Below are 15,164 nucleotides of genomic sequence, written 5' to 3'. Positions count from 1 at the left end.
TGGCATTGGCAGCTTCGTGCCAGAGTTTGTGGCACAATTCCCAGACAGCATTTACTGTGGCTGAGCTGGGACGGAATTAGTGACTTCTTTGGGAGTAGGTAGTTTTACTTGGCTTTTAAAATTGTGCCACTGCCATGTAACATAATTAGCCATTATTCCAGAGACTGGTAAAATTCTGTCAGAAATCACGGTAGATTTTTGAACTACTGCTGCAGAAAGATTTCTTTAACGTGCTGTTTGTGAATACCCTTTCTTACCTCTTCTGCCGTGCTCGTGGTATCAGTGTCCAGTGATGATAAGACACTCAGATCTGAATTTCAGAACAAAGATTAGGGGCGTTTCTGTCATGTTTATTTAGGTTTTGGTATGAAATCAGACTTGATTCTGACCCTGACCTCAGCAGTACAGACTGCACAGGTGCTCCTCACAGCCTTTCTCAGGTGCATTGCAGGTGGCAGAGTTGGCAGAGCATCCAACCCTTCAGGTGTTTGCAGCAGACGGACTGACTCGGGATCATTCCTTCTTTATGTCCACCAGAACACGAACTTTTGGGACCTACAGAGAGTGTTAATTCCATGTGCCCGATTTCTCCCTGCAGGACGCCTACAACATAGCAGCGCTGCAGGTGTCTATCCAAGCCAGCCCAGCCTATTCCCTCCACAAGAAGGAGCTCCCAGGGCAGCGGCAGGGCGCCGTGAGGGCCGTGTCGCGGCGGGCCCAGCCCGGGGCGGCAGCGGGGCCCGCGGAGCTCGGGCGGGTCCTGTCGGCGCTGCTGAGGGAGGCCGAGCGCCGAGCCCCGGCCGCGCCGCAGGACTCGCTGCGCGTCTTCCGCACCGAGGGCGCCGGCTCCAGCGCCGGCAGCCTCAGCTCCCTCAGCTCCGCGGGGCTGGGCGACGGCAGCGCCTGCGAGGACATCCACGAGTGGGGACCCAAGTTCGAGAAACTGAGGGAGCTGTACTCGCACAGAGAAGCAGGAGACCTGTAGCTCCCCAAGGCTGCTGTTTTCAGTTCTGGAAGCACAGGTGAGGCAGAGTTTTTTGTACCGCCGCTCTGTAATACCCTCATCCGGTCTTTTTCACTTGCTACAACAGGGATTCAGATTCCCACTGAGGCACACTTGGCAGCTAGTTGAAAACTAAGTAGGAGCTAATCCTTGGGACATCCTGGACGTTTGCATCTTGGGATATATACTAACTGGGAAGAACAAAACCCGGGGTATTCAGTCATTTGCATACAGTGGTTAAGAAGTACAGGTATTTTGTCACTGAAGTAATGCAGGACTCTGAGGGATCCAGTGCACACGGCCTGAGGTGTGCTGGGGCCGAGGGAAGCGTGCTGGGTGTGCTGTTTCTGGTGCTTTAATAGTTATTTCAAGAAAAAAACCACCTTGTCTTTTTCTCATGTAAATCAAGTCCACGGTGTTATTACATCCCTCTTGTTTCCCACGCTGGGCCCACTGACAGCCCTGCTCACTGAACACAGTGCAGGTGCCACTGCAGGGCTACAGGTAAAGGAATGAAGCAGATGGATGAACTGGAACTTCAGTTTTACTGTGATGAAATCCCTTTATGCTCTTGTACAAGGGCAGAAACTGGATTTAGGCACAACACATGAAGCCAGCTGCTTACAACTATCTACTTTTCCTAAGGAAAAGGCCAGGTTTTCTGGCTACATGCCTCAAAGGGGGCTGGTCAGGAATTTGAGTAGCCAACACCACAGTTCACCATAATCTCTCATTCCTAATGAGCTGCTAAACTGAGCCTAAACCAGCCTGAACTGTGTTATTTGCATCTACAATTGTGTCCCTCATGTTTTGTTAAATCTCCTTTGACAGAAATATTGCAGGACTCACCTGGGGACAGAGAAACATGGAAAAACTAACAGCAGTAGCAGGGGCTGGAATATTATGCTCTAAATTAATCAGTCCCTTTTTCAGACCATTTAATGTCCAGCTACAGTGCTGGATTTTTCTTAAACTTGACAATATTTGGAAGAGAGAAGGTGCCACTAAATTAATTTTGATTTTTTAAATTGAGACCATTTGTACAGATAAACGGAGTACAGTGTAGCAAACCCAAAATCTTTAAGCTGTGTAAATTATATCCATTATAATATGTAAACTATGTTTAACATGTACATTATATATTAGGAGCTAATGATATAAATATGTCCTAGTTTCTAATAATTTGTTTCATTAAAGCATGAAACAATGTATTGTAACAGATTAAAACTGCTTTGCTCACAGTTGCAGCAGTAGCTTGTTTTGGGAGGGCTTTTATTTTTTTACATGTATTAAAACCTGTAACTAGGTGAGTGCTGTCTGTAGGCCAGCTCAGTTTGCATGCTTCCCAAATGAGAAATGTTCACACAGTACCTTGTTCTCACGTGCATTTGTGCCACACTCTGGAAAAGCTTCAGTGCACCATTAACCACTGGTTACACACTGCAGGTGGTGGGCATTGTCCTCTGGAAAACCTAAATCCCCTTTTTACCCACACCCAATGGTTTTGGTTCACAGACAGTACAGAGTCTGTGATTTTGTAATTTTACTGACATTGGCTTGGGAGGAAACCTTGGCTGAAGCATCCTGCAGTGTTTGCAAGTCCAGTGTGCCAGCTCCTGGATTCTGTGATGTCAGCAATCAAAGACAGTGCATGGAAAATGAATTAAATATATATTATGCACAAAAGTCTATTCCTTCCTGAAACAGCAGTAATTCTGTCTACATACCTTGTGTTCTTCCCGTACCTATGGACATGCTGTTGCTTTGGCTGGTTTTAATTTAATTTGTCCTGTAAGCTCCTTGGGGCCAACACTGTCTTTATTTGCCTGTGAAGTGTCCTGCCTATCTCAGCACCATATAAATAATAAACCAGCCTTCTGTCCAGGGTGTCTCTGCCTTGTTTGTGTTTAAGGATGACTAAAATGTGGACTCTGTTGAATTATTTCTCTTAGTTTTGATCAGATGCTTCCACAGGTGCTGTGCTGCCTGAAAAGCTTGTGCTGGTGGGCTTAGGATCCAGTTACACCCCCAAAGGACTCTTTGGGGTTTCTCCAGGGGAACGAGACCTTGTGAAAGCTCTTCCTCCATCCCTGAGGAAGTAGACTGGTCCCTGGGTGAGAGTGACAACAAGCACAAGCACAACTGGTGTCCAGGAACCTGCTGGGGATAAACAGGTCACAGAGCAGCCACAGAGCTGCTGAGGCTCAGATGTCTCGGTGCTTTTCCCAAATGTTGCTGCCCTACTGCTGCTTCCTTCCCTGTTACAGCTGTGGCCCTACTTTGTAACCAAACATAAAAACAACACCCCCAGAGCCTGGGAGCTGCCTCTGTATTCACAGTGAGCCCCACCTTGTACAGAACATACAGAATAAAAGGGCAGGAAACATTTCAAAACTGCTGTAGGAACTTGTGTCAATACAATCTCAGTAATAGGACACACTCATTTGCAGCTGTCATGCCCTATTAAAGCCTACTCTTCCTCTTTCCAGAGATTACTAATTAGTTCACTTGATTTATCTGTGTTAATTTGCACGCTGCTCTTTTAATTACTGTGCAATTGCTGAAATCATATCCTCACTTGTTCTGCATTTGCACAGACACACACAAGTATTTCAGTGCCCTCACAGAAGGGCTTATCCCAGCACTGCCATGGCTCCCAGGGAGAACAGCTGGCTTTCCATGGCAAGCTGGGCCATGGGTCAGACAGGAAGGAAAAATATTGAATAAAAAAACCCATTCGGTCCCTAGGTAGGGGGATTTTCAGTAATCTAGTACTTTTATTAATCTTCTTCCATGTTCTTTACAGACTTTAAACATGTAGTAAGAACATTTTATTTAGCATAAAATGTTTGTAAAGGTCTGAAATTTAAATAATCGTGTGGATATTAGTATTTAATCTGTCTGTCAACTACATTAATCTTTGTGGTCTTCTCCTGTTAAAATAACATTCCAAGTACATAACATGGAGCCAAGACATAGGAAAGCTGATTGTCCTTAGGTCTGACCTACTGACCAGCAGGTTTAGAAGGGAAAACAGGGCTGTAAAGAAGCAGGATTAGGTGGGCAGAAGAAAGTTGAGCATTTTCTTAATTACAAAAATGCTAAAACCCACGGCTATCTCCTGGGGATTTCGAGGAGGAGGCTCTCTGGAGCCCAGAATCCCCTCTATGCAAGAACACGATGTATGGCTTACATCCCATCAATTACATTAATCCCTCGTTAATGTTGGTGACAAACTCCCCCAAGCCCTCTTTAGACCAGTCCTACACACGGGCAGTTTTATCTCGAGCTCTGCACATCCTCCAACTCCTGTCACAAGAGTCACACATCAAGACATCCTACTGCACTTACAGCCCTTGAAATGTGCTTCTTCACTCCCAAAGAATGCACCTTTCTGTTCATTAAAAACACTTACCTTGAGCTACAGTGTGGAAACAAGCAGGTCCCTCTTGGTTAAAGCATTTAATATATGCGTTTATTATCTATCTATATATAAAATACACTTAATAAATAAAGACATAAATATTATTTAAATGGATACACTGCCTCAGTGTACTGACCTTACTGGAGTTAACATGCACTGGGTGATGACTGGTAAAAATCATGGCTGATACCTTTAGCTTCTAACAAAGGAAGCCCAGCAAGCTGTTAAAACACAAAGGTGATTCCAAAAGTCAGTGCTATACACAATATAATGAGCTTGAGAAGCCAAAACTTCCTCATGAAAAATATTTTGCTTTCCTCCATATGAACTGAAACAGAGCTGATTGCCTAGCCAGGTCTTTCTCAACCCATCCCAACATAAAAACAAGCAAAAAAAGAGACTCTCAAATTACACAATTTATTTAGTATACAATAGTCATTACATCTCTTTACAACAACATATTATAAAATAACTATGTTAGATCCCACCAGCAGAACACTGAAACAAGAAATGAAAATACACTTATGGATCTCAAAGGCTTTTCTCCCCTAAAAATGTTCTGGCTCCTCGATAGTATTTTTTTCTCTGCAGTCTAAAAAAAATTAATTTATACCACAATCCCATAGCACAAAAGTCCTTGTGGACACCAAGAAAGACACAGGAGCAGTCCTGTCCCTCCCATTCCCACTGCTGGTTATCAGTAAGAGTTGGTACCTCGGGAATGGGAGGTGCAGCCCTTCTGCCCCAGCCCTTCCCAGCTGTCCCTGCCCTCCCAGGCCTTGTCTCAAACAGGGGCAGGGAGGAGCTGCTCCCTCTGAGCTGGGAACTGCTTTTGGCCCTTGGCACTTGGATTTACTGTTTTAAGCAGGTTGGTGTCTGAATGCTGCATTACAGTCCCTTGAATATCCCTTAGTGTTAAACCTTTCTGATAATCTTTCTTAGTACATCTTTCTGTTTAAAAAAACCCGAACAAACCAGTTTGCACTTGGTAGTTTCTACGAAAGTGTTAAATTTCTCCTTTGGCAATATTAGAGAGTGCATTTTTGAAACAAGTCTGTTTAAAAATAATTATTGTTCCAGTCAGGATTTCTTAGTCTCAAGTGTTACCTACAAGTAAATTCTGTAGACAACAGGGTATCACTGGGCCCGGGAATCCCTCCCCCCCACCAAAGGAAAGTTACTACACCTTTCCAGAAAGATCCAATTGCATTCTAGAACAAGCCATACAGCCCAGACATACTTTACCTTTTGTGTGCTTGTTTCCAATTACTGAAGGCACTCACTGAGGGATTCACTGACCCAGGCTTGCAGCAACAACAACCATGCATCATTACAGCCCTAATTAAAGTTTTAATACTGATTAAAATGTTTTATTATTGTATTATGTTAAACTGCAGCGGTCTCCAACCTCATTAAAGGATACAGGCTAGGAATTACTCAGGAGTTTCAGCTGCTCAGTGTAACAACCCAGCTCCTGTCACTGTGTGATTTAACACAGCCTGGCTACAGCACAGCCTTCTGTGCCAAAGAGAAAGGCAGAACGATGTTGAACATTGTTTAATGAGTATTTACTGAATATAAAATTGTTTGAGCATGTGACATAACCAGCTCCATCTCTTCGGTAATTTACCTTGGTACAACTGAAAGGGAAAACACTTAAATCATTTGGAATTGGAGCCCAGCTCAGTTGTGACAGCTAATCTCATTACACATCTTGATTAAATTAAATGTGGAGTTTGCTATATGTAGCACTTTAAGTTTCCCATCATTAGAAATTAATTGCAATGGTAATTACTATAACTGAGTTATTTGCACAGGCCACAAACACTCTTAGAGGTGTTCACATGTTAATTCAACCTGGGCCTAGAGGCACTTGATTATTACAGTTCTGTTTTTTGTAAGAAACAAATGAGCCTAGTGGATGTCTAATTCAAGATGGAGAGTACTGTGAGACTTCCAAATCTGATTTCTAATTTCAATCTAAAACAAAAGCAGTGCTAAAAACACAGCAAAAGCCATGTGGTACCTTCATAACATTTAGAAATCCAATACAATTCACAAAGTTCTGGCTGGTAAAAAGACAAAGGGTACACACAAATCACAAAATTCTCAGCATTGAGGTCTGGCTTCACTTAATCTTCCACGTCATTTTAAAATACTGGTAGTCTCTGTTTTAGGCTAAAGAACAAGGAAACAATGATTTTGTGCTAAAATACAGAGCTCCATGTCTGAAAAAATACAAAACAAAGCTCTACTATCTAAATGTATTTGAAATACTGGTTTCTTGCTAATTTAGAGATGAGTTTTTCTTTTGCTCAATTTTGCTATCCTAGTGGCATTCACATGAGGAGAAAAAAGATCCCCTCTAGTTCAGAAAGCATATACAGAAAAGTGTTGTGAGAATCCAAACTCAGAAATTTGGATTCTTGTTCTGAGCATTTTACGAGGATACAAACATGCAACATGTATCAAGCATGCCCCAGCCTTTTTTCTCACTAGAAGTACCTAACACTCCATCACTAAACACTCAATGTTATAAACCAGTTTGCTTCTGATCACTAAAAATGCTGGACCAAAGACTGAAGTTTTTCTTCAAAATTGTTTGCTTAATCTGCATTCACTGATTCTACAATCATACTCACAAGATTGGAAACTCATATCCGCACACATTCCCAGAGAATTCAAAAAAGAGGCACTGAAAGAGCACAAGGATCTGTCAAAAAGGATCAGACTGTAAGACAAAACTTCATTTTAAGGATTCACAAAGGCAATGCTTACTCAGGGCAGGAATAGCATGGGCTGCTTTCACTGAATTTCTATCATTTAAGAGGAAAAAATCTGAATTGCTGAGCAGATTTCACAGGCTGGCACTCAGTAGTGCTCCCACAGGCTGCTACCTTTGTCTGTCTCCCTACCAGTTACAACTGGAAAACAATTATAACCTAAGTATTCAGAGGGTCAGAATTCATAATCAGAATGGTCCCTGCTAGCATTTATTTATGAGTCTATGAAAATTTTGGCAACATCAATAATGCTATCAAAACTAAATTGTCTAAAAAAAACCCCAAAAAACCACAGTAATTAAACAAGAAACCATACATGTAAAATGTCTTACAGATGTAACCTGTTTGTAAACTTCATCTGCATTTCCTAATGTGGGTCCTAGCCGTGAAATACTGAACTTGAAGCCATGGTTAGAAAGATTATTTATGCTTGGCAAGTTTGTAAACATGGAACGTTTTGTTTTGAAACACCCTGGTGAAGTGCATGGTGTAAGAAGGAAGGTTTTTTTTGATTTCCTCACAGAAGCGAGGATACAATGAAGGTTTCAAATCAGGTTCATTCTCTCCCAAGCCATCCATGATCTGCAATGAAATGGAACAGATGTGTGAAGTATCTTTAGCCAATTCACAGTTACAGGCAATAACGAGTTCATAACAACCTCAACAACACATTCACTGGGTCAGGCTGGCCAGGTGTGGTCACAGTATGAAACAAGTGGGAGGAAGAAAACAGCTTTAAACCAGTAAGGTTTATAGTACTGTCTCTAAATGGATAAAGCTGCTTTGTCAGAGGTCCTTATCTGCTTGGGCTTGTGCAGTCTGCTCTGGCTTCACCTCAGCCCCAGAAATGCCTGAGAACTCCCCTGACACAGAGCAGTAACAGAACCACGCTGAGGAAACTGAAGCTCTGAAGTGACTTACACCTGGGAGGGAACTCTGCTTGTGTGCTGCTAACCTGGAGCTCGTCAGGAAGTGATTACTTATCCTGCCCAGGCTGAATTCCCCTTTTTTTATTCTCAAATACCCTTAAATGCAAGCAGTGTTAATTTGGCCATTTTGAGAATGTCTAAAGGCTCCCGTAGATTCTCCTTCCCACAGTGCAAATATGCTGAGCTACCTCAGATCATAACTGGGTTTCAGAGCAAAGTCAAGCAAAATGTATTTTGTTCTTTGATCTTGTCTGTAACACTCACATGGCCATTGGCTACATCCAGCAGGTCCCGCAGGCGGCAGCCCCTGCTGTGCCTCCTCTCATAGCAAATGCTGTCCTCCAGGATCACGTAGTCTGTGCCAAAGGACCGCAGGATTCCGTACACGTCGCTGGGAGATCGCTTGGCATAGATCTGGTAAATCTGGAGAACAAGGAAACTAAGCTCCAACATACACCACATCACCACTGCTGCTTTGTTTGCTCTGTCATGACTCCGCTCTCTTGAGCCAGACCAAGAGCTGAGACTGAGAAACCATGGGAATGCAGTATTATAGAAACAATCTATAAATGCTTTATTCAGGAGCCACACAGAGCTGTGTGTTATGGCGAGGATGCTGCTGGCTACACAACACCGGATGGTGCTGTCAGGCTTTGGGAATGTCTCAAGAACAGAAAAGGGCAGGTTATAAAAACTGGTCTCCCCAGCTCCATGTGCAGTTTCTCAGGGTGGTTTCTAGATCCAATGCTGTGTGCTGGTCTGCGAACTGAAAGGAGTATCAGGGAATGCTCCATGTGGTTTTAACAGCCCAAGTGGGCACCAGGATCTACTGATGCCCCAATAGCCAAGCCAGTGCCCTTGGGACTAGCTGGGTACCCAGGCACAGAGCTGTTCAGACGCACACCAGACGCCAGAAGTGAGTCAGGAGATCCCAAAGCAGTTAAATCCTGGGCCTGTGTCTGACCACAAGTGACCTCCATGAGTAAAGCATGTGATTCCTTTTGCAGTGTACTATTAAAGAGGACATTTGTTTTCTGGAGTGGAACTGCGGACATGGGCAAGAATTACTTTAAACAATCAGAAATCTCTTACCTGCTTTGTTCTCTCCCTCAGATTCTTATCCTCATAGTGGGGATGGTTGGTTAAGGTCCGTCCAGTGCATAGTTTGACTCCTGCTAACAGCTGCATGCTCCCAGCAAACACTGCTGTGTTTGGAGTGTTTGACCTAAACAAATGTTGATAAGTCTGAGGAAGTCTCCGCAGGGGCATTTTTGCAATGCTTGTGACAGATCAGAAGGAAAAAAAAGACTGCAAAAGTATTTTTCTGCCTCTCTTCAATTCAGGGAGCAAACTGTTCAAGCAACTGTGTTTTCTTCAAATGCCAAGTGGATAAATTATGAGAATACTCAACTGCAAATAAAAAATTTACTAAGCACTATGAGGAAATTTAAGGAAAACATGATCCTGACAATTTCAAACTATTTCTGTATTTCATATATTTCTCAGGTTCATAAAGCCTCTTAATATTTATAGGTTTCCATATTCTAATTCTTTTATTATTTCAAGAAACTTATTGTGGCTTAGGTTTGTGTACTTCATATAAAATGAATTATTTAATCTGAATGGTAAAACTTTTTATTCCTGTCCTGGCATTCACCATTCACTTGGAATGAAAACTTTGTTCCATGAGACATTAATCTTCCTATTCTGACAACTGTGGGAGAGAAACTATGAAAAAAGACAAGCCAGTTGCAAAAAGAAAGAGTAAAAATGCCAGGCAATGGATACTCCTATAATCAAAGCTAATTAAAACTGGCCATAGTATGCTGAAGTGTTTTCTAGTGCTTACTAGGCACATAACCATCGAAGGGTCTACAAGATTAAAACAAGAGAAAGCAGCACACATTAAATCAACTGATATGAAATTAGAATGTGAATAGAATGTGACTAACATCCCCATGCATACACTGAAGTACTCCAGTAACTGTGACACTTTGGGGTGCACTTTAGGGAGCCTTTGGAAACTGCAGCTACACAGTCAGTCATCTTAAAGCTCCATGATCAGCTTGAAAATGTTGAGAGACAAGTACTAAATTTTACTATCACTTTTCAAGAGATTATGCTTAGTAAATGAATTAATAATTACGAATTCTTCCTAAAAAATCTTGCACTGGTACATTAATCTCATCTAGGAAGGCCAGAGATACTATTTTTAATAGGCCAGTTTAACTTTACTGATAGACTAGTTCTTCAGCGCTTTATAAAACCAGTTTAATTTTAAAGTCTAAAAATATTTAATCTCTTAAGAAATTATTTATTACTTAAAATATTCAATGCCACAAGTGTCATGAAGTACATGTTCCATTAAAATAAATTAATTCCAGTTAGAATTTAGTACTATGCAAATGGGATGGCCCTGACAGGCTTTCAGCCAGAACTCATCCCTGGATCTGTGGGAAAGCACAAATCTGTAGGACTAAGCTGCAAACTTAGCACTTGGGTTGGACTCACAGAGGGACTGGGGAGCACTTATACACCCAAATAAAAATGATGATTCTTAAAGCATCTTCAACATGTTTCTGTATTTATGCCTGGGCCAGGCAACTTCTAATGTGACAAGTAGGTTTCTGTGCTTGTTCAAGATTAGTTCAAATTTAAAAATCTGACTGGCCTTACCAAGGCAACCCTGCTCTTCTGATTGCAGATTTGCATTATAATGGGCTCTGTAGCAGACTCGAACTTTCTTAAACCCACTCACACAGCCCTTCCCAACAAGTACCAAAGGCAAAACCATAAGAAAAAAACCAAACAAAAAAGTCAAACCAGCCTGCAGACTCTTTAAAATGAAAGTTAAAGGAAATTGTGATAGTGCCCTATCAGTAAACTACTGGTAAAATGCTTGTCAAAAAAGTAGAATCACAAAATATGCTGAGTTGGAAGGGACCCACAGGGCTCATCCAGTCCAGCTCCTGTCCCTGCACACACACCCCACCAATCCCAGCCTGGGCATCCCTGGCAGCGCTGTCCAAACGCTCCTGGAGCTCTGGCAGCCTCGGGCCGTGCCCATTCCCTGGAGAGCCTGGGCAGTGCCCAGCACCCTCTGGGGAAGAACCTTTCCCTGATACCCAGCCTAACCCTGCACTGGTCCCAGGGAGCAGAGATTGGAGCTGCAGCCCCCAGTGAATCTCCCTTCAGAAAATGGATCATGCAGAAGATTCAGGGTTCAATTTCTCCCCTTTCCAAAAGCATTGACTCCTACCCAGAAGCAATGAAATATAACTGAGTGCATTCTTTACCAGATAGAAAGAGTTTTGCCAGCACTTCCTCCTCTCCCTATCCCTTGAAGACAATCTAGTGACCCTTGCTTTTCAAACAATGGCCTTAAGTGCTTTGGTCCTGGGTGGAGTTTAAAATCCAGTGTTCCAGGAAAAGGCAGATGTTTCCCTGATATTGAGATTTACATGTTTGAAGTCCTAGGAAATGATCACTGTCCATATTTTACTGGGCCAGCTCAGATGTTCCCAGACCAGCAGGAGCTACTGGAAGCCCTCTTTCCCTGTGCTGTACTGGCAGTGCCAGGAGCACAAGCGCTGGATTTCAGTGCCCTGGGCAGAGAGCTGGGAGGTGACACCAGGAAGTGACACAGAGCCCCAAGCAGTGTCTGCCCTCTCCAATTCCATCCCCAAGAGCTCTTGTGGGTGGCCACTGCTGAGTGCTGGAGACACACGAGCACCAAGGAGCATTTCCAGGGCCAGGATGATTTCTGCATCCCAGGGGTGCTCCTGCCCATGCCCTGCCTGAGCCAGGCACTACCCGCAGTGCTCTGCAGCCAGGGCACCTCTTGTGCTGCAAACCACTGAATGACACTTCTCTATTACACAGAAATGAAGCAATTTTTACAACTGTCTGAGCAAATGATGTATAAAATGAAAGGATAATTTGTTTTTATAGCTCTCTGCCAAGCTCCATACCACACTGCCCAACCTGCAAACAATTTATTCTCTAGGAAATGTCACTAAATAATGACAAGGACTTACAGGTCAAACTGATTTACATTATATAATTTAAATGCCATTCCAAGCAGACCTGATGGCATTTTGAACAAATAATCTCATTTATTTTTGAAGCTCTAAGCTTTCATCAAGTTAATTACAGCTGAGCTAATGGGTAAACTAAGCACTATATTACAGAGTAGGAACCTTTTCTTTACCTTACACTTCAGAATTAGAGAATTATATAAATACTTAAGAATAACTCATTAAAAAATAAAAGGGTTTTACAGGAAGTACTTGCACAGACTCTGAAAGTGGTAGTAATTCTTTCTCTTAAACTGCTAAAGAATTATTGTGAGCTGGTTTTAAGAAACACTAAGGAAGAAATGGCCAACATTGCAATTACAGGTTACATCATTAGAAATAAAATGGCTATTTCTAATAAAAGTCCTCCAGAGCTGAACCCCATAGGTGGCTTCCAAAGCCATAAAATCTGCCAAGTCTCCGATTATTCCTTTACTAGTGCCTGAGTATGGTATGAATCTACAAAGCAAAAGGATTTGAGAAAAAGAGATTCTGAGGAATATGCCATGATAGATTTTTCTTTTTCTTTAAAAGAAAATCTTTTTATTTGCAGAATGCAGTATTAAAATATCACAGGTTTAGCTGCAGATGATAGGCAGTAAAGCATATTCAGTCACACTGTCGTGGTTCTTTTTTTTCCCTCTGGTTTGGAAAGACTGAAAATTGCAAAATGGAAAATGACAGCCACAAAGAAAGAGCAACAAGATGCATTTTTGTTAGTCCCAGCCTCAATTTTATGCATGCAGATTTTGCTCACATAAAGGAGTGCACCTACACAGTTGCTATAAACCTACTTCTCAGGCACTCTCAAGTTCATGCCTGAAATTTACTGACAAGTCTGTCTGACAAAAGCCCAAGAATTTAAGAACAATAATTAAAAAAAAAAAAAAAGTGTAATAGTGCCTTTAAAGTCTGGAATGTGTTGATTTCAGTGTGATTACCCTTGAAAATCAGGAATGTAAGTAACAGAGAAGAGTTAAATGTTAAAACTGGCTTGAAATTAAAATGTAGCCATTAATATAAATTATTATAAATGACTAAATGAAAGAACCACCATTGAAACATGGGTGTTTCATGTGCACAACCTCAGGAGCTTTTTGGAAATTTGTGGGGTTTCCACTAATATACAAATTTGCCTGCTTGTCCCCACATCTGGTTCAGGTACAGTTGACATCCAACAATGCTCTGCCGAATCTCAGTCTCAGTTAACTTTTCCACTGTTTTGGCTGTTGCCCAAGATTTCTAAGAACTTTTTCTGCGAGTTTTGGCAACTGCTATTGAAATATTCCACAATTCTAGACAGATTTCCCCTTTAAAGGCAGAAGACATTGCTTCTTTAACACTTACCAGAAGTAAACAGAGTAGGGAAGTTCACGCTATTGATTTGCTCATTCTACTGATATTCTTCCCCATCTCACAAATGAGCATGTTGTTCCTGCTGTCTTAGGGAGAAAGACCAAAACTAAGAATTTTAATGTACCTCCCAGCTGGGAACAGAGCTGTGAACTATCCCTGGAGCACTGGATTCTTGACTTTGTTTAAAAAAAGCTAAGAAAATGAGGTGGTGAGTAGGAAAAAAGAAGACGACTGGGATATGCAAGATCATTATGTAAAAAATTGTGCTCTGCAATTGTATAGATAGAAACCAGTAGATCTTCCTGAAAATGCTGTGGCAATTTTAGTGAGGGGAAGAGTAAGAAATGCATCTGCAGACACTTCACAGGGGACAGCTGGCCATTATTCAGATTATATATTTGGACAAGTTAATATGCATTTAGAGCTAAGCAGACAGAAGGGTTTTCTTGTTGGGGAGAGATTGCAAGACAGACGAGTTATTCCTAATTCACTGCAACACATGACAAATTAGAGCTTTTCATACTGAGTTTTAATAATGAATGATTAGTTCCTGACACCAGCCTTGACAGGTCATTAACTACAGCACAACTATCAAGTGTTAGTATAGTAGAAGAGTTCTCTTACACATCAAACTTTAGAAAATCTGTCCCACTTTGAGAAACTTACCATAAATTTTGTTGACTGGTATTTAAAGCATAGATAACTAACTCTTCTTTACAGGAATAATATATCTAAATACAATAAATTCTAAGTAAAAAAATGCCCTTCTGTAATTGTCTGTCATGACTTGGAATGAAGAGATGACAAGCACCAGTTTAGCATTCTCAGCACTAAGAACACATGAAAAATTATTCTCATTGGAGCTAGTCAAATCCAGCTCATGGCTGGGAATAACTCCACATGCATATTTGATGTATAAATCTATATATAACTCTATATATTGTACACAGGAGACCTGAACTATCAGACATTTACCATCTTTTAATAAAACAGTAGTGCTAAATGGAACTGGCTGGTAAACATTAGTCACAAAAACATGTCAATAAGGCTGCAAAGATTCTAAATGATGGAAAAAATCATGGCCTGCTTTCAAAATAAGTCAGTGAAGGCTTGTAATATATTTTACTTCTAAATTACTCCTTCTAGTTTATGGGTTAAAGAAATACAACATTATGGAGTGTAAATATGTTGCTATGGGGAGAATAGGCTGGGTGACTGGTTTCACTGAAGTTCATTGCATATGAAGGAAATACTCCAAGGAAATACTTCAAACAGTTCAATATTTAATGTTGTATATTCAGATTTACTTTCAGAATGTTTTCCTCCATAACATGAAACCAATTTTCTTTTTCTAAAATCATTGCTAGAGTTGCAAATAAATACAGGTCCCAGGAATCTCCCTGTTCAGAACTTAACCTGAAAGTTTTTAGTGGTTACTCTATGCGAATAGAGAACATACCCCTTAAGTTCACAGCCCTCCAGAGAACATCCTACCTGGCCTTTTTCCTCAGCATCTTCTACATGCAGTATTCCAAACTGTTTCCACCTGAAAAATACCTTCCTATGCTCTGTGAGAAAGCAGAAGTGATGAGG

The 15,164-nt window shown here is 41.5% G+C and overlaps 2 protein-coding genes across 7 annotated transcripts in view; one reads left to right on the top strand and one right to left on the bottom strand.

Moving 5' to 3' along the window:
• LOC121664347 (neural-cadherin-like) overlaps window positions 1–2,887 on the top strand; it is a 60,478-nt gene extending 57,591 nt beyond the window's left edge. Inside the window, exon 33 of the mRNA XM_042027606.1 lies at window positions 599–2,887. Within this exon, the coding sequence (XP_041883540.1) occupies window positions 599–985 (387 nt within the window). The 3' untranslated portion in view covers window positions 986–2,887. The remainder of the gene's footprint in view (window positions 1–598) is intronic.
• A 1,943-nt stretch (window positions 2,888–4,830) lies between these two features.
• The window catches only part of DPY19L3 (dpy-19 like C-mannosyltransferase 3), a 35,993-nt gene continuing 25,659 nt past the window's right edge, over window positions 4,831–15,164 (bottom strand). For 2 of the 6 annotated variants that reach the window (XM_042027610.1, XM_042027611.1), the window contains exons 17-19: window positions 9,232–9,364; window positions 8,404–8,562; window positions 4,831–7,792 (exon numbers count right to left, since the gene is read on the bottom strand). In XM_042027610.1, the coding sequence (XP_041883544.1) occupies window positions 7,631–7,792; window positions 8,404–8,562; window positions 9,232–9,364 (454 nt within the window). In that variant the 3' untranslated portion in view covers window positions 4,831–7,630. The other 4 variants (XR_006015966.1, XM_042027612.1, XR_006015965.1 and 1 more) reach the window with 4 other exon arrangements.

The sequence above is a fragment of the Corvus kubaryi genome, unplaced genomic scaffold (genome assembly GCF_017639235.1).
Source record: "Corvus kubaryi isolate FWS band 111438036 unplaced genomic scaffold, C.kubaryi_AGA036_p1.0 37300, whole genome shotgun sequence".
Taxonomy (NCBI): Eukaryota; Metazoa; Chordata; class Aves; order Passeriformes; family Corvidae; genus Corvus; species Corvus kubaryi.
This window is presented reverse-complemented; position numbering and strand designations above follow the sequence as displayed.